General features: G+C 41.3%; 2 protein-coding genes across 4 annotated transcripts in view; one reads left to right on the top strand and one right to left on the bottom strand.

Annotated features, from left to right (window-relative positions):
* Positions 1 to 330: 330 nt before the first annotated feature.
* On the bottom strand, positions 331 to 12,947 carry washc4 (WASH complex subunit 4). Of its 2 annotated transcripts, none has more exons than XM_031282614.2 (33): positions 12,766 to 12,947; positions 12,071 to 12,210; positions 11,913 to 11,966; positions 11,743 to 11,808; positions 11,225 to 11,270; positions 11,060 to 11,127; positions 10,892 to 10,974; positions 10,631 to 10,673; positions 10,422 to 10,525; positions 9,751 to 9,871; positions 9,413 to 9,536; positions 9,193 to 9,320; positions 8,903 to 9,063; positions 8,689 to 8,815; positions 8,271 to 8,396; positions 8,065 to 8,172; positions 7,804 to 7,950; positions 7,627 to 7,706; positions 6,550 to 6,655; positions 6,148 to 6,264; positions 5,753 to 5,921; positions 5,098 to 5,252; positions 4,938 to 5,012; positions 4,750 to 4,854; positions 4,484 to 4,618; positions 3,973 to 4,081; positions 3,804 to 3,870; positions 3,111 to 3,197; positions 2,669 to 2,816; positions 2,427 to 2,523; positions 2,099 to 2,295; positions 927 to 1,017; positions 331 to 734 (listed from the first exon to the last, which is right to left on the bottom strand). In XM_031282614.2, the coding sequence occupies exons 1-33, from the start codon at positions 12,824 to 12,826 to the stop codon at positions 682 to 684; spliced, it is 3,498 nt and encodes a 1,165-aa protein (XP_031138474.1). In that variant the 5' UTR covers positions 12,827 to 12,947; the 3' UTR covers positions 331 to 681. The 2 variants fall into 2 exon arrangements, with proteins under 2 accessions (XP_031138474.1, XP_031138473.1); XM_031282613.2 differs by having other exon boundaries at positions 331 to 731.
* LOC116038331 (solute carrier family 41 member 2-like) overlaps positions 12,575 to 18,586 on the top strand; it is a 19,991-nt gene continuing 13,979 nt past the window's right edge. Inside the window, exons 1-4 of one of the 2 annotated variants that reach the window (XM_031282621.2) lie at positions 12,575 to 12,592; positions 14,179 to 14,317; positions 15,353 to 15,817; positions 16,132 to 16,239. In XM_031282621.2, the coding sequence (XP_031138481.1) occupies positions 15,440 to 15,817; positions 16,132 to 16,239 (486 nt within the window). In that variant the 5' untranslated portion in view covers positions 12,575 to 12,592; positions 14,179 to 14,317; positions 15,353 to 15,439. Of the gene's footprint in view, positions 12,593 to 13,628; positions 13,894 to 14,178; positions 14,318 to 15,352; positions 15,818 to 16,131; positions 16,240 to 18,586 lie in introns of those variants that run through there. The other variant, XM_031282620.2, reaches the window with a different exon arrangement.

Raw genomic sequence — 18,586 nt, 5'->3', positions numbered from 1 at the left:
AGAACATTATACATTGAAAACATTCTCAAGAAAGAGTCCTCGTTACTGTGCTATAATCTACAGAGGGATTATGAACAAAGCTGCCATTAAAGGCCATGAACAATCACAATTAGTACATTGGACACAGAGCAAAGTAAGGAAATGAAAACAGAAATGCAAATCAGTCATTGAATTTGTCTCTGATTAGCAGAGGACACGCATACAGCTGATGCTTCTACTATAGAACAATGATCCAGTCCATCCAGACTGGATGTACAAGTATCAGAAGGCAGTGTGGCAGAGGAAAACATTCACTTTTACCTTACACTTGTTACACCACCTGACCTTTTCAAATTGCAGTCGCTTGCGTAAATGCTACAAATTCAAACTGAATTTATTTAGATGTTGCAAACACTTCAAAGCTGAGAGGATGTTACATTGATGTTTCTGTAGAATGGAAACAACAAAGAGATACTTCCTGCATTAGCACTTAAGCACACATTTTTTTTCTCTCTAATGGAGAGGACTGCTTTGTCATGGGACGTAAAGAGAAACAATATCCTTCAATTGTCTGTTTCATCCGGTTTATGGTAGTTTCTCCCTGAACTAAACACACACATATCCTGCAAAACTTCCTCCTCTGGCCAGGCGCATACTCCCCTCATTTGTCAGAACTCAAGTTGTGAACACTGATCTGGAGGGTCACTTTGAGGCAGGTTCAGTGGGGGTTGTACCTCCTGCTTTGGAAGCTTCTTCTGGTGGAAAAAAAAAAAAAAGGCAAGTAAGTTTTTTCTGAGATCTAAAAGGAGGATGAAGACACACTGACCTCACCCTTCATTAATTGGGGTACTATCTTTCTATGAAAAAAATCATCTTGAAAAAGCCTGTATAACAGGATGGTTTTGCATAATTAAAATACTCCATTAATCATTACACCACCACCTAACCTTTCTTCTCCTGAGTCTCCTCGGCTGCAGTCTTGTCTGCTCTGAAGAAGATCCGGGCGCTGCTTAATGAGAAGTGGAGCAGCTCAAACTCCTGAAGTGAAAAGGAAGACAAAGAGGTCAGAGTGAACAACTATTTTACATGAGACACGGAGGGAGAGACGAGAGGCAAAAAGATACTGTGTGAGGAGAAAGGGACAGCTGCACCGCAGTGTTCTAAAAACAACAGGAAGCTAGTTATTGTAGTATGGCCTGGCCTGGTCCACAGTCAGCAGCCGGAGCAGCGGCAGTGTCTGCGACTCACACCTCATTGAGGCAATTAAGGTCCTATATTCAGTTTGACCTACACGTACCGAGGACGTGGGGTATGAGGGGTATCCATCCTCTAATGCGCAGTACAGCAACGGGGGCGTGGAGTTGCTACATCCCTACATGGCGGCTCATTGATTGCAGTTCACCGGCTCTGCTACCAACGGAGAGCCCAAGCACATCTTCTCAGTGGGCTACCCGTGTTGTGCCAAAAAGTGATGCCGTCTATCCTACAGTACACACATGATAAATGAACGCCCAGACTCTTAGGCTCTCCACCGCGTTGTTTTGTTGCCGGCAGTTGCGCACATTTCTTCGGCTGTTCTGCGCTCTGTAGCGGCTTCCCCAGCAGGCTGAGCCGGGCTCCCTGCCCTCCCCCCCCTCTCCCCCTTGCCACATCGCTACCTGGATGTGTGACGGCTAGACGAAAAAAAAGGAGACACGCCGAATCCCTATACGAGCCGTAGCCGAGCCTGATTCAACCACGCTTATAGTTAGATAAAGTTGTGAAAGAAAATACTGGGAACCGAGCAATAGTCCCGTTCCGAACAGGCACACACACTCCAAACGGGCACTGCACTAATTTAAATAAAAGTTCCTTAAAATGTCAGAACATGCCTGAGAAGCATCATGTTTTTAAGTTTTCTACAGTAGCAAAGTCATCTAGTGACAGTCTGTACATCCATAGATACATTGCAAACGGGAACTGCCAATAGCTAATTCAGCATACGCTTAATGCTGCCAAAACGTCGTCAACATTCCATGACTCCATGGCAACATTATACTTCCTGTCAACATCCCCCAGTTAGAGGGGGTTGTTGTGTGTGTGTGTGTGTGCATCTCTGACATGCCAACAGGCACTGTACCTGAAGGTAGACATCCAGCCTCTTCTGAGTGAGGTTCATAGTTTGCAACAACTTTTCATCCTGGCTGGCAGACTGGACGCTCTGCTCCTTCACCACAGCATTCATCTCTTTCTTGTACTTATCTCTGACGGCCTGGAACCAGTGCAGAGAGTCAAACTCCAGATACTGGTCGAGCAGCTTCAGAATGTACGCCACACCTGCGAGAGCGAGGGAAACAGCGGTGTTAGAGAGGAAGACGACAGCGAGTCAACAGCCACAAAGCAGAACAAGTGTCGACCATGAAGCTGATGTTGTGTAGTGCACGCACTCATTGCCGGAGCCCACTCACCCATAGCAAAGCCATCATCTGTGAAAGCAGCTCCGGTTTTGTTCTTCTTGTTGAGTTTCTCTTTGCAGCTGATGGAGTGCTCCACAAAATTCACCGTCTATGGGAGATATTTTTTTATTTTATTTTATTTTTTTTTAAATCGATTAAAAACCAGAGAGAAGGAGGTAAAGAAAAGCAAATAGGCAGAGAAAAGAGTGTGACAGGTAGTAGCGCAGACACAGCAGAAAGGTCTCGACACTGACCAGTGGGGGTACAATCATGTAGAAGTTCCTCAGGTGCATATTCTTGGCACTGCGAAACTCGGGTGCAAACACCGCCACCAGCATCTTGAAGTACTCTGTCCCCTCTGCAGAGTTGCTGGTCAGATCTCCCAACACTGAATCTAGGACACTGGGAAGGACACACAACATTGAAGAAGAACTGTGCAAACAACGGGTGAGGTTTCCTTTACATTTTCTCCAGCTGTGGTGCCCTCTGCAGGTGTAAAAATGGAACTACACTGAAAATATCTTGAGCATCTTGTGTGCTTGACAGAAATATTAAACCCAAACACCTACTGGAGCTGACAATGGATTTAAAATAACCCCAGTCCACAAAAGGGACACATCCACAAAAAAAAAAAAAAAAACCCATGTAAGTTATAATTTGAAGACATATAAATGCAGGGTTTTTCAAATGCCCTACCTAGCAGCTTTCCGGGTGTCCTCCAACAGTCCCTCCTCCTTCACCAGCTCCTCAAAGTTGACTATATCCTCCAGGTCGGGGACAAACCTGGAGATGACACAGACACAAAAACATACTAGTGAGATATAACAGAAAACACTAGAAACATAAGTTAACCTAATATTTACATAAAATAACATGAATGTATACAGTTAATCAATCAGGCATTTCAGAGACTTTAAGGCAGTTTCAGCCCAAGACTTTTTCATTCCAATAAGTGCAGTAGATGCCATTAGAAAATGACAAAGACGTTCAAATTTAGCTGTACAAATGGTAAGATTCCACCAAATGTCAGACATTTTTCTTGTTTTTTTTGTGTTGACTAATATATTCTGTACGTGTACACATTAGGGCTGGGCAATATGGAGGAAATCAATTCTCTCTTCCCCCCCCCCCCCCCCCCCCCCCCAACCACAATAAAAAGTCCTGGGGGAAGGACTGGAGTAAACTGGGCAAAAGCCGCAAATTAACAAAAGAATAAGAAACAAACAGGTGGATTTCTAGTCTGTCAACTACGATGGAGGTTTTAGGGTAACTGTAAAAAAGACTTGTTATCTGAAATAAAGAATTAAGTCATTAAATTATTCGGATTCAGCCCAAGACCATCCTATCAGACATTCATATTAGCACAAAATGTACACAACGCCTTTTTACCTGATAGCACTGCTGCAACAGTGGAGGCCTCCAGAACGGATCATACGCACATAGCCCATGGCGTTACCTTGAAGAAAACGGGGTCAAATTGGTGTTGGTTTACATTTGCCAGCAGATTATATGCCAAGAACAGATCGACATGTATGTATGGGTTGGTTTTGTTTTTTACCAATCTGGCTGATGAGCTGTCTGAACTGGTCCAGGTAGCTCTGTCCATCAGGAGTAATGCCCAACTTCCTGATGCCACGGTTAAACTTCTCCGCTCGCTCAAATGGATACTACAACAAAAACACGGACAACTACAGCTGAACAGGAGCTGGTGGCAGACAGCAAAGTTATTGGGCCTAGTGATATAACACAGTAATTGCAAAACAGAAACTTCAGGAGGCTTAGACAGCTAACTGGTTCCAGGAACAGAAAATCTAAAAGAGTCCCTGGATTTACTGAAAGTCTGCGTCTGTTAATAAGAAGAAAACTTAACATGCGCATTTGGCAGGTTCATTCAAGCAGTAACTACTGGATTTCAGTTTCCAGCTCTCACCAGTTGGGGCTCAACAACCATCTGACCAAACTAAAGCCTAACACTTTCCACCCCTGCAATATTCACCATCGGTCTATTGTGCTTCGGTTGTGTAACTGGTGTGGTAAAATGAATGAATTTGGACTGAGCCTTCCCTTACCTTCTGATCAGTCTGGTCCTTTGTTTCTCTGAAGAAGCGGATGTCCTTGATGAGTCTGGACTTGATGTGTTCATCGTACATAAACTGACTGAAGATGTAAAACTTCTTCTGCAGGAACTGGTAGGTGAAATTCACCTGATGAAAGAAGAGAACAGATGGGCAACAGGTAAGCCAAAAACCCTTGATACGCCCATATCTGAGAGAAAAAAAGTACAAATGGAGACAGACTAAAAACACACACACCACTGCCTTCCGTGTATACTCACCGTGGTGTTCATAATGCCTGTGCCGTGGGTCCGGATAGAGTTGGCGATGTGACGGATGTTGATGGTGTTCAAGTGCTTGTTGTTACTGGCCTTCTCTATGAAAATCTGTTGGAAAGCAACAACTGTATATAATGCACACCTGCTTGAGTCAAGAGAGAGAAGGGGAATATGGAGGCTACATGTCTTACCTGGTTGTTGAGGTTATAAAGGTAGCGCGAGACAAAAACGTGAATGTTCCTCATGATCTCCAGAACGTCCAAACCCTGATGAGAACAAACAGGGCATCCAGTTATAAAATCAACCATTTATCACCTATACTTCTTTAACTGAGGGTGTAAGCACACAGACCTGCTCCAGGGTCTGGCTGGGCAGGTGTGCCTCCGTCATGGTAAGTCCATAGCGCTGCGTGGCGAGGTTTCTCATCTCACTGTAGGTGGCCCAGTCATGCAGAGCGACAGTGGTTAGGTTGTAGAACGTTTTATCCAGGTAGTGGGTCACATAGGCTGCAAGGACATAAAAAACAATTAAGACAAATCATTGTCAGTTACACCCTCAACATCATCTTACAGTTTCCCAAGCAGGTGTCAGCATAACACAGCACACACAGTACTAGCGAGACATCACACAGATAAGCAGATTCATTCGTATTTGCACTGAAGGAAATACTTAAACAAACGTAGTTGCAACTGAAACAGTGATAACACTCAGAGGGCACCTCAGCCTGAGTTGTTTAATCCTCTTACAAAAAAAACCAAAACATTTTAGTCTGCATTTGAATTTACATCAATATAAATGATAGAAACAAATCATGGGATGCATGCTTTTTCATTCAAATATGTAAGTGCAGTAGATGCTACTAGAAAATGACAAAGATGTTCAAAATTAGCTGTACAAATTGTAAGATTCCACCAAATGTCTTTAAAAAAAATCCACTTCTGATCAGCCATTAGAACCCTAGAAACCTACGCCCTTGCGTGCAGATGTATAAACAGTTTTTCATCACCTTTAATATGGATGAAGCGGTTGAAAAATCGGATGGGTTTGAGGGAGAAGAAGTGGGCAAGGTCCTTAATGCCAACTTTGAAAGGGTTCCTGTCGTCCAGCTTCAGATGGGTGTGAACAGAGAGACGCAGGTCCTTCTCAATCTCCTTACACAGCTTGTCCAGCAGGTGCTACAAGAGTTAAAAGCCAGAAGAAAATGAGATCAAGGTTCACAAACCTGCCCCAGAAACAGTGACGTGTGACTGCAACGCTGGTTATTTGTTTGATTTACACAAAATTATTTAAATCAAACCTCCCGACGCTTGTGCACCAATCTGTATATTTCCTCTTTCTGCCTCTCGCTTTATCCTCCAACATCCTTATTTTACCTGGCTACTTTATTTCATCTGTTCTCACCTCGTTAAACACGTCCATGATCTCCTTGTCGTAGCTCTCCAGTAGCTGGTCACAGGATTCCATGTGTTTGGCGTGCAACATGGACGGCACGCTGTCCCGCAGCGCACTAAACATGTACTGCTCCAGCCAATCACAGACATCATCCAGGAAGCCAATCAAACACAAGCAGAAGAGAAACATTGAAAAGCGAACCATAAACAAAGAGACAATAGTTTATTATTAGAAGATCCAGTCTTCCATGTGTCGGGTAAAGCAGTAAATCACAACTTCAAAAGTCCATACAACAATGTAGGTTTCCTCTTAAATTGATTAAAAACAATCATTTGTGATCCTTGCGGACAGGGTAACAAGTCTTGCCCACGTAACATCTCAAAGAAAGATCGTGCGTGCAATCAGTCTTACGTGTATTCGTGCTGCGTCCATGGCGTGGTCGTATACATCATCTAGGTAGATAGGAAACACAGCTCGGTGCCAGTAAAGGAAACTACAGTTGCACTGCAGCTTGACCCTGAGGAATGAAGGAAAACAGTCCCTAAGTGTGCCTACTTAAGACTCTTAAAGTAGGTCAAAGAAAACGTCAAATTAGAGAAGAACATACAGTATACATAGTTCTGACAAGGTCCAACAACAGAAAGTGTCAGATGCCAGTAACTACCAGGGGTGGAAGCAATGACTTACATTTACTCTCGTTGCTCAAACTGAGTCGTTTCATTTTGTACTTTTATAAAATTGGTAATTTTATTTTTAATTAAAGTACTTTTTCATTTGATCATACTTTGCTAAATTTGAAGTCACATACGTTACAGAGTGGAAACAGAAGTCACATTAAGTTGTGAGAAAGGAACAGAAGAAAGGAGATATCAGCAGGTGTGTGTGTGAAAAAAAAAAAAAAAAAATCAATAAATTTTATTTGTCACATAAATACAATTCCAGTAAAATGCTAACCCATCATGGGACACTGCACTCAGCTAACACTCAGCTGAAGAGATACATGTAAGTTTATGTTAACCGGCCGAGGGGCAGCCGTCTGTCCTATTTAAGCAAATGTGTAAACAAGTATTATAAAATGTCTTTAAAGTAACTGTACTTTGAGACTTGAGCACAATATTCTAGTACTCTTTCCGCCTTTGGTTTCAACAGATACTCGATGACAGTCGCCTGCCAAAGGGATGAATGTGTATTTGAGATGTCAGCATCTTCATGATTTGGTTTATATGAAGTGTTCGTTTTAGCCTGTTCTCAAAACTACTGTGCAAGGTATTTGCCTATGAGACATCACAGCACAACAACTGGCTGTCTATTCCACAAGACGATGAAATCGGTTTGTCACACTGGCTCCACACCAAGCAACGGCATCTGAAACGTCTGGAAGTTTTCTCCGCTGCCTGGAGGGTTAATCACTTGGGAGCAAAAACAGATTGCGTCGTGCACAGACTAAAACATTTTGTTCAACTTAAATAAATCAAAACTAGATCCCACCTCTCACTCAGCTCACTTATCAGATCCAGCTTCTTCAACACAAGCTGCAGTGGAAGCAGCTCCTCATCTTTAAACGTTTTCTACAAGACAGCAAGAGATGTCAATGTCAAGCTTAGATTCAAATAAAAGGAACAGAAGTGTTTGTATCCCATCAACCACCGACTTGTGCCAACGTACCAGCTGCGTGCCGACACACAGTGCCAGAGACACCACCAGGCGTCGCTCCTTTGTGCTGGGTCCACTCAGAGCATTTTCTGCCAGCACCAAAGACGACAGCACATCCAGCCGCTGCTCGCTGTACTTCTTTTCAGAGATCACCCTTTTCTTAAGGGAATACCAACAAGATAAAGTTAGACCTCTAATTACAAAAAAATATAAACATTCCACTTATGTCACAACTCCTCTGCTATTCCACAAACTGTGCGCGTCGGTATTTACCTTGGCGATGCCGATGGCGTTGAGGGCCTGTGACTGCAGCTGCTGAGTGATGTGAGAAACCGAGTCTGCCACGACCATGGACCGCCTGTGAAATGTGTGCTCCACAGCCTGAGGGGACAGAAACATCGTGTGTCTTGACCTTATTAGTTTTATTCAAACAGACAATGGTGAAAAGCATGCAAACGCTCTAAAAAAGGTACACACACCTTGAGCAATTCAACCAGTCGACACAGAGCTTTGACAGATGTCTTGGTCATGGGCCGCTGCATCGACATGTACATGTTCATGGTGGTTTTGATAATGGTGATGATGCTGTATGCATACAGGATGCCCTGTGAGGGACAGGAAACACAAAGGGAACTGTTAGTTAGAGGTTATATTTTCAACTTGTATGTAAAAGCTCACCACGTTTTACATCTTGTGTGGTCAGTTTATGAAATGGATCTTATAGACAGCTTGTTTAGATAAACACAACACAGGTATTTGGCTGTTTTTGAGGATAATTAATCCATCTTAGGTGTATTTAAGGCTGTGTTTGAAGAAGAATTGGAAAAAAGGGGAATGCCATGTCCTACTCTGTAGTCCTGCTGAGCCTTGTTAGTGGATAATACTGTCAGTCCATACCTGTACAAAGACATTACACCTGCTGTTCAGGTCTTCTGCTAACTTGTCGCTTTTATGCTCCTTGGACAAAATGGACTCCATCTTCATCATCCAAGAAGTTACAAACACGTAGTAGGACTGAACATCCCTGAAGAGAAGAGACAATAGAAACAATCAGATTCTATCAATCTAAAAATCTAAATTCAACTAAATAAATGTTTTTGTCCACACTGACTTTGTTAGTGCCTGAGCTCTTTGCTGCAGGTAGGTGTCCCTCTGCGCTCTGATGGCCTGTAGACTCTTCTTATCCATCAGTTTAGCTGCGGCTGGGACCTTAGCGAGGAGGAACGTGTCAGGAAACCAGATGATGTTTGCAGTCAGAGTGACAGCTGGAACCTAGCGGAAGGGGCAGACACAAATACATGTGAGCGAGGAGTTTCCATTACGCGAGATTAAGAAAAAAATAAACATGAGGGAGGGCTCTCGCAGACAGAGAAAAGAGGCAGGCCAAGAACGCTGAACTACCTTTTTACAGACGTCGAGCAGCGCCTTGTAGAACTTTTTGTCAACACACCTAAAGATGTGAAAGTGAAGCACGTAGAGACCACAGACGCCGGCATATTTATCTCTCTGGTCAATCTCTGAAGGTTCGCCTGAAAACAATACAGACACAACACACTTAAATTCACTTGGAAGTTGCAGGAAAGTGAGGTGAAACCAGTTTATCCTGACAAGAGAAACTGACCAATTTTGGACTCGACATTGGTGAATATGGTGCGAATGTTGAAGGCAAACTCCTCGGCAAAAGCGCTGTTTTTGGCAACAGCTACTCCCTCCCCAGGATCATCGAATCTCTGCTCCACACAGGCCTGTCACACAGTCGTAAACATCATGAGGCTAATGCTGCTCAGAGGACATGAACAGAATGCGTTGACTCAACTGTTCATTGTTAAAAGGACCTACGCTTGCAGTTGAGAAATTGATCCCTGTTTGCATACAAGCACAAAAATAAAAACTTTTTTTTTTTTTAGCAAACAACTCAACCTCAGAAAATGAATAAAGGTCTGAAAGAAATTAGGTCACCTGCAGTATCATGCCATCCAGCATCTGTCCCTCAAGCTTGAGCAGAAGCTTCTCAAATGGTTTCAGCTTCTCTTCAGGAATGGAAAATTTCCCCGGGTTATGGTGCACAGATTTCAACAACCTACAACAGGAGGATTTAATTACAGAAGAGTAATATCCCAGAAGCATTATATATTAAAGCAAGTATGTTGAAATAAATCATAAAGTACTATCTGGTTTAAAGATGAAACTAGGTATAGATGCAGAAAATGTTGGAAATAATACAAATTATTTCTAGGTCAGATCAATGTACATATATTTTAGTTAAATTGAAACCAAGAATTTTGTTGATCATGTTATACTTAAGGTATATATACAGAAATTGGGCTAAATAGTAATAATAGAGATGCACTTTACTGCATATTATTAACGTTGTGTTTTGCTTTTCTAAGCACATCTAATCTAATACATATTTCAGTAATTATCCATCATCCACATAGTTTAAAATGTTAATGTGTCTTCAGTACCCCAAAAACTTGAATTTCTGGAATTTTGCTTTTCCTTTGTCTCATTGGTTGTAATAGCTGTGTGTGTGTGTGTGTGTGTGTGTGTGTGTGTGTGTGTGTGTGTGTGTGTGTGTGTGTGTGTGTGTGTGTGTGTGTGTGTGTGTGTGTGTGTGTGTGTGTTTTAACCTTTTATACATCTTCCAGTGATCTTTTAGTGTGCCATGATTTTCCATTATCTCATCGAGTGTGAGCAGAACTACTAACAACTCCCCCAGATGTTCGTACACTATCTGCAGAGGGAACACATTACAGACGTGGTAAGAAATATTTAGATAGAGGAGATAGAGAAAAGAGATTAAAGACATGAATACACCTAACCAAATCTTAAAACCCACCTGGAAATGGACACCTGACGACTCAATGATTTTTGTCGCACCCCTAAGATTTGAGAGGAGAAATGCTTTTGCACGTGTTCTTTTTGCATTGTAACAGAGCCAGACACGCAATAAGTACTTAAACCAGAAATGCAGGCTGTAAGTTGTTGTTTTGTCTGCATGTAAAGTGCACAAAGGCTCTTTTGACAACGTGGGTATCTGAGCCAATCCAACAAGAACAGGACATTCACTGTGTAACTTGCTTCAGTTGATGGATCTTACTTGTTGCTGTTGTAGAGGGCAGCCAGCTGTTGAACAATGTTGACCACCACTTCATAACATCTTGACACAAAACAGGACAGTTCCTACCAAAAGACAAAGAGAGATACTATCAATGTAGTTTGGATTTCAAACTACAGTACATTAAGACAGAAAGTATCCATTGCCTACCTGAAGAAATGAGATAAATCTGCCCATTTGAATCTGGGACTCTCCTTCAACAACACTAGTGTCAGACACTGTAACACAAATGCACATATACGTCTTATTTTTTAATCAAGAAGCACTGTGTACCACAGAGGACAAACATTAAAATAAATAGTAATAGCAGATTACCTCCTTCTCCATAGTACAATAAGCCATTGTAAAACTTGGTTTCTGCCTGCAAGGGAACATAAATTCAGGACACAGAATCAGTATTTCACAGAACACCACAAACCAAGGATATTAACATCTGTTTAGAGAGATGTTGCTTAAAAGGTTTAGACCTTTAGTAACGCTGTGGAGCTGATTTTCCGTTTTGCTCATCTTGTGATGCGATACAGTCCTGCCAATTGTGTCACACTGATCTACAGGTGGTGGTAACACATCATGATATGCAGCAATGCGCCAGCAAAGGCAGGGACGGAGACTACAAGCTAGTAAGCATGGATGTAAACAATGCTGGATTTAAAATACTTTTTTAGAAATCGGCTTTGCAAGCATTTTAAAAAAGGAAGGGAATGCTCATCACATTTCGTAGACCTCAAGGATACACACAGTATCCTATCCTTCAAACAGGGCAGATATGACAAAAAACACAAACCAAGCTAACCTCACAATAGCACAAAATGCACCGTTTTGACTGTGCTTACCTCATACTTGAGCTTCTTCACTTCACTGCAGAGCGCAGCATAAACTGTGATGACTTTGTTCAGAACCTGCACACAAGACAAAATAATAGTCATTATCAACAAAAAAAAAAAAAGAAAAACTTGGTGGATACGAGACTTAATAATTATAGATTCTGTTTGTCTTTATTTACCTTGTTGTCTGTTTTAATTAACTCCAATAATGATGACTGCTCATATGGGATAAGCTGAAAGAGAGTAGAAGGTATTGTGAAGGAAGTTGCACAAGTTTAGATTGTGTAAAAACAATGGCAGTCTTTTCAAGTTTCATGTACAGTCACTAGTGTTTTACCTTCAGGGCAATGGGGTCCAGAGTGAAGTCCCACACATCTCCGATGGAGTCATCCAGAGCCTCCTCGATACCCCTCAGCTGGGAGGTGTAGTCCTCCAGAAATTTGCTGTAGTTCTTCAGTTGAACCTCTGTGTGTATTTCTGTAGGGTGAAGGGTTTGATAAAAGTTCAGCACTTCAGCAGGGCTTATTTCTATTGGGGGGGCACTGAATACCTGCCACACATAAAACAACAACACTTTAACTTGCAATTTCGTAACTTAACGTTACCATTGTTCATTTTGTTTGCTTTAATGGACTAAAGTTTGCGTTACCGTCCGCCATTCGTGCTGTTTTACTACTAGCTACTGTCAAAATTACTCAAGTGTCGTTAGGCTGTCAAACTGAACAGCTGTAGCTAATGGCGGTGATTAATGTTAGCTAACTTAGATGTCACTTAATATTAACCCTTAACATTACAACTGGCCTGGATATGCTGGACGTTCAATTGAAGCAACGTTAAAAAAGTGAAACCATTTTAAAAGGTATCCATTTGTTTGTAATTAAGAGTAAGATTTGTTCCGTGCCAGAAACTAGACGGTGCCTAGTGGTAAAGCATCTTGCTAACATCGTAAGCTAGCACTGGAAGCTAACGTTACACTTTAGCACAGCACGTCGCTATGTTTCACTACAGGTCAGGACTGGACGCTGTACTCACTTTGTGAACCGTCGTCAAAACGGTCAAACTCCCAGTCAGGTGCGATGGTTTCTACCGCCATACTGCCCGCATCGGTAACCCAAAACACTGCTGCAGTAGGTTAAAGGCTACACGGTCCCATGATGAGTCTCGTGATTTTGTGAATGGTCGATAGTGCTCATGGGAAAGAGAGTCCAGAGGCGATGTAGATAGATGAATAATGGATGTAAGATGCATATTAAATGTATTATAAAGATAGATAGATAGATAGAAAGAAAGAAAGAAAGAAAGAAAGAAAGAAAGAAAGAATAGATAGATAGATAGATAGATAGATAGATAGATAGATAGATAGATAGATAGATAGATTTTTATTGTTAGTGTTTCGATCTTTCTTTATTATTCATACCAACCAGCATAGGCCTTTAAATCCTCTGGTATATGCCAGCATTGCCCTGTCCTTAAAAAAATCCATGTAACTGTCAAAAAGTATGGTTATGTAAATAGCCCTATGTGTAAGTGTTTTACACCATTGTATTTGAATATGCATTCACTAGACATAACAGAATGTGTGTGTGTGTGTGTGTGTGTGTGTGTGTGTGTGTGTGTGTGTGTGTGTGTGTGTGTGTGTGTGTGTGTGTGTGTGTGTGTGAGTGAGGGGAGAGTTAGGGTAATGTCACAATGAAGACGGCAGAGGCCAAAAGGAAGAATTACGGTTAGCAGTGGAGTGTGAGAATAGATGCTGCTTCTTTTTCTATGGTTTCCCATTGAGGGTAAGGCACTTTTATATTCTAGGCCTACTATTCCACTAACTATAGCCTATATATAGCAAATGTTGATCAGACTTTCAAATTGAAATACATACAAATACACATTTGGCACATTGTTTGTAGCAGTATCTGTGTTAGCAGAGATGCTGGAGAGACCGAGACACTAGGCCTACAATGCACGCGGCGCTGTCACAAATAGACCTGGCACGTATTTTTAGTGCAGCAGAGCGGAGGGCCGCTTCTTGGACGCTTCTGGAAGGCACTGCGTCGCAACTGGTGGAATCACAAGCATTGTCTTGAATGACCGTGATTGCTCAGTTCACTCGATCTCTCTCTGGGGGATAGAACAACCTATCTGTTGGTGTATGTGTTTGACAACAAGGTATGTGGGGCCTTTAGCCTTTGGACCTTCAGGTGGTCCCGAAACACAGCATTCCCTTATCATGCTGTTTGGACTCCCTCAACTCTGGAGACACACGTACATTTACTTGAGCACATGACTGGCTTGTTGAGTATGGCCAAATAACTCAACCTATGACCTGGTAGTGACCTTTATGTTACCTAATTTTTCCTTTGTCTCATCACACACGTGTGTGTGTGTGTGTGTGTGTGTGTGTGTGTGTGTGTGTGTGTGTGTGTGTGTGTGTGTGTGTGTGTGTGTGTGTAGGGGAGAGTTAGGGTAATGTCACACTGAAGACTCAGCGGCACACGATTCAGAGGACGACAGAGGCCACAAGGAAGAATTACGGTTAGCAGTGCAGTGTGAGAATAGATGCTGCTTCTTTTTCTACGGTTTCCCATGAAGGGTAAGGCACTTTTATATTCTACTATTCTACTCTTAACTATATACCAAATGTTGATCAGACTTTCAAATTGAAATACATACAAATACACATTTTGTATCTGTGTTAGCAGAGATGCTGGAGAGACCGAGACACTCCAAGAGAAACTAAGCATTACAAATTGATTTCAAATGAGAATACTTTTTCTTTTTTTGTCCTTAACCCTTTGATCCCGATCTTGGAGATGATTACAGCTTGACAGAAGAAATCCTTTTATATATTATACAGTGTTTGTTTGATGTACCACTTTTCTTTAGATACTCTTGTGCATCTGCAGTTCTATGGGTACATTACTTCTTATAAAATTAAGCACTTGAATGATTTAATACGTTTTTGGCTTTGATGATTAGAAGTTGCTTGACTATGAATATTTAACATGATGAAATTATGTATTTCCATCAAACTTACTAACTGCAGTTTAACCTATAATTTATATAAACACTACTTTTTTTTAAAGCTTTTTCAGCCGGATGAAGCAGACTATTCAGATTATTATTAATACATTTTGATACATCGTTGACAAGTATGTTTGTTGATATGCCAATTTTTGCAGATTGAGTATAAAAAAGAAGTCATACATTTTGTACAATTCCTCACTCACAACTCAATAAGCTCAGCTGTTGTTAACCTTGATAACTTCAGCTGCTGGAAGTCCATTTCTTAGGACTTCCAAATGAAGAGCATTGTCCAAGTCAGACAATGCAGCCTCAGTGTTGCTGATGGGAACAGGCATGAAGAATGATAATGCAGGCAATCTGTGCCATCAGATGACTCTGAGACAGCCTCTGTGACAGCCAAGCGTTCCACATGCCAGTCACACACTTGATTTTTCATGGAAGGGAAATAAGTCCTATAATATCACAGTACTTGTGTGACACAAGACTGTATACTGTATAGACTTTAATTTTCTTCTTTTTGTATTGTTTTACCATTATGCATCCACCAATTCTTTATTGCTATTGTTTTATTTCTTTTTGCCGTTGCTCATTTTTCTTTTAGGCCAACTGTTTGTGACCAGTGTAGGCGCCACTGTTTCTCAGGAGCCCGTAGCAGGGGGAATAATAATAATCCTGCCAGCTTTACACCATGGTTGTCCCAGAGTCACAAGATGTGCAACTGCCACCAAGTGGCTCTGTGGGCAGAGGCACCAGCCAACAGTACGGATCCAACCTGTCTTCATCTCAACACTCTGGAAGTCCCCAACATTTTAGCTCTAATGGGAATATTTCACCAGTCAACACTGGTCTCCATTATGAGCCACAGGATTACACCGAGACGGACTATCTGCTCCCGACTCAACTCTATGGTAGCTCAAGGTTTAGTGGATCTGTGAGAGCAAAGGATGCAGGTGGCTCTGGTGCACCTGCTGAGTCAGTCTGTTCCATGGTGCTTCAGATCCTGGTACCATTTCTTCTGGCCGGGCTCGGGACTGTGTCTGCTGGGGTGCTGCTTGAAGTGGTTCAGGTGAGGAAACAAAGTAAAGACAATGAGGACAAATAAATTGTTTACAGTTTAGTGAGGTTATCATTTCTTGTCATTCCAAATGCCTGGAAGCTGAATCAATGAGATCGGGAAAACACGGAAGTAAAGTGATGAAGAGAGTTGAAACATGGAAGTTATTAAAATAACAACTCATTTGAATTGTAAAGTTTTTGTGTTTATTTTAAGTGAACATCACCTTGGCTGAAAACAAAGATGATTTATTGTGTGTTTGTTGTGTTAGTTTTGACTGGTGGTTCATCTTCTATATTAAGTGTCCGATTGTATTTTCATGGCAGAACTGGGACGTGTTCCAGGAAGTACCAGAGATCTTCATCCTGGTGACTGCAATATTAGGCATGAAGGGAAACCTGGAAATGACTCTGGCCTCGAGACTCTCGACTGCTGTGAGTGTGTGCATGTTAACCCCCCCACCCCCCCCACACACACACACACACACACACACACACACACACACACACACACACACACACACACACACACACACACACACACACACACACACACACACGCACGCACGCACGCACGCACGCACGTGTTTTTCCTAGCTTTGTGGAAGACTTAGGTGCGCATATTTGGTGGGGGGTTTAGGCGTCCTTCCTTAAGTAAATATTACGTTTTTAATTTAAAAAAACAATTTCCCCATACAATTTGTGTCTCTTTGTTGGATATTGTCTCTTTGTAGTCCTGTTGTGTCTCATTTTGGTCATTTTGTTTTCTTTAAGGTTGTTTTGGATCTCTGTGGTCATTTGTCGTCTCTTTGCAGTTGTGTTGTGTCCCTTTGTGGTAGTCCCTTTGGACTGTTATTATCACCATATCTGTGTCTAAAACGTTAGAAAAGCTAGAGCAGATAATAAATCAAAAACACTCAAAAAGCTTAAAGACAAAAGTTGTTAAAGAAGTCCAACTGTAATCATTAGATCTGAGAAAAGTCTTTTAGTTACATTCATTCGGCTTAGGTGGTATATCCAAAACGGCTTGGGTTAATGGCAGGGAAAACCCAGCACACACTCACACACACACACACACACACACACACACACACACACACACACACACACACACACACACACACACACACACACACCGACGTGCACACAATAATTTAATCCAATCACACACATACATTGATGTACACAAAAAATGACCTTATGTCATTATTCTATTTATGGTTTGTACACAATTAGTGAGATCATACGTGAGATAAGTTTAGAACATTACACACAGTATAAAATAGCACATGCAGTGAAACAGAGACAGATAGGCAACCAAGTTGGAGTGAAAGTGAATTTCATAAAAATGGATTGACAGGGCAACAACCTCTAATTATATTTTTGCCACATTGCATCATGGGTTTTCTGTCCTTGTGTGAAACTCCTCACAGAGCTGTGAAGACCACAGCTGCAGATGAACTTGCAGTAACAAATTGATGCTAACAATAGTCCAAAATGATGTTTTCCTGGAGCAGGAGAACATATAATTATGAAATATGATCATAATTATCGTTCATTAACATGCCAAAACCTGATATAGCATATTCCTCTGTGTCATTGTTGTCCAAAAACACATTGATGAGCCACACTGTAAGACTTTATTATGATGAAAATGGGCACTGTAGTTTATTTTGAGTCAATCCCGTTCTGGTGCTGTTAATGCTCCTATAGGGTTTAAAGTGTGGATTAATCCGCGGCTAAAAATTGTTTCAACAAATGCACTATTTTCTCCTATTTTAAATACATTTACTAAAAACTTTTATACTTTTAAAATTTTATATTTTAAGGGTTTCGTAGATAGGCGTGAAAAAATGCCTCGCTAACGCCCCCTACAAAACTTAAAAAATTGAGCCTCTGCAGTACGTTTATCGTAGACTACCGAAACATGGTACACATATGTAGCATGTCAAGATGTACAAAAAAGCTCATTGGAGCCATACCCTTAACGCAACAGGAAATCCGCCATTTTTAATTGAAAGTTCGAAATTAGTGCGATTTTGGCCGTTTCCACATGTCGTACTTTAAGAAACTCCTCCTAGAGATTTCATCCGATTGACTTCAAATTTGGTCTGTACCATCTTAAGACCTTAAAGATGAAAAGTTATTAAAAGCTTGAGTTTTCATCATAGGGCCTAGCTGTGGCGGGGCGGCCATTTTGTGCGAAACAGGAAGTGGGTGTAACTTGGGTGTACATTGACCAATTGGCTCGAAACTTTTAAGGATTCATAAGAGTCCAACCCTGAGGACATCTACAGGCCGATATTGACTCAAAGTTATAGCGCCCCCTAGTGGCAACAGTAAGTAGGCCTAAAAGTCAAGGTGCTATACTTTAACAAACTCCTCCTAGAGATTTCATCCGATCAACTTCAAATTCATTTTGTGCCATCTCAAGACCTTAACGATGAAAAGTTAACGAAGAAGTTGTAACTTTTTTATGATTAACAGTTTATTGGTTTTTCAGAAAATTTAAACACACATATAGCCATCAGAAAAAAGAAGCAGTACACATACAACAAAATAGAATGAAAGGAAGACATAGCGCGACCATAGACAAAAACTAAACTATAAATACATTATAGAAAATTATAAAAAAGGAAAAAGAGATAGTGATGCAGAGACCCTTGAGTTTACAACCTTGCCTATATATAGGTACAGTATTCTATCAAAATATATCCATCAGTCATGTTTTCTAGTTAAACGCTATGTTTATGAGCCAGAACGCCGTTAAATGTCCAAAGTG

The sequence above is a fragment of the Sander lucioperca genome, chromosome 7 (genome assembly GCF_008315115.2).
Source record: "Sander lucioperca isolate FBNREF2018 chromosome 7, SLUC_FBN_1.2, whole genome shotgun sequence".
Lineage (NCBI taxonomy): Eukaryota > Metazoa > Chordata > Actinopteri > Perciformes > Percidae > Sander > Sander lucioperca.
Note: the sequence above shows the minus strand (reverse complement) of the source record. Positions and strands in the feature narration are given on the sequence as shown.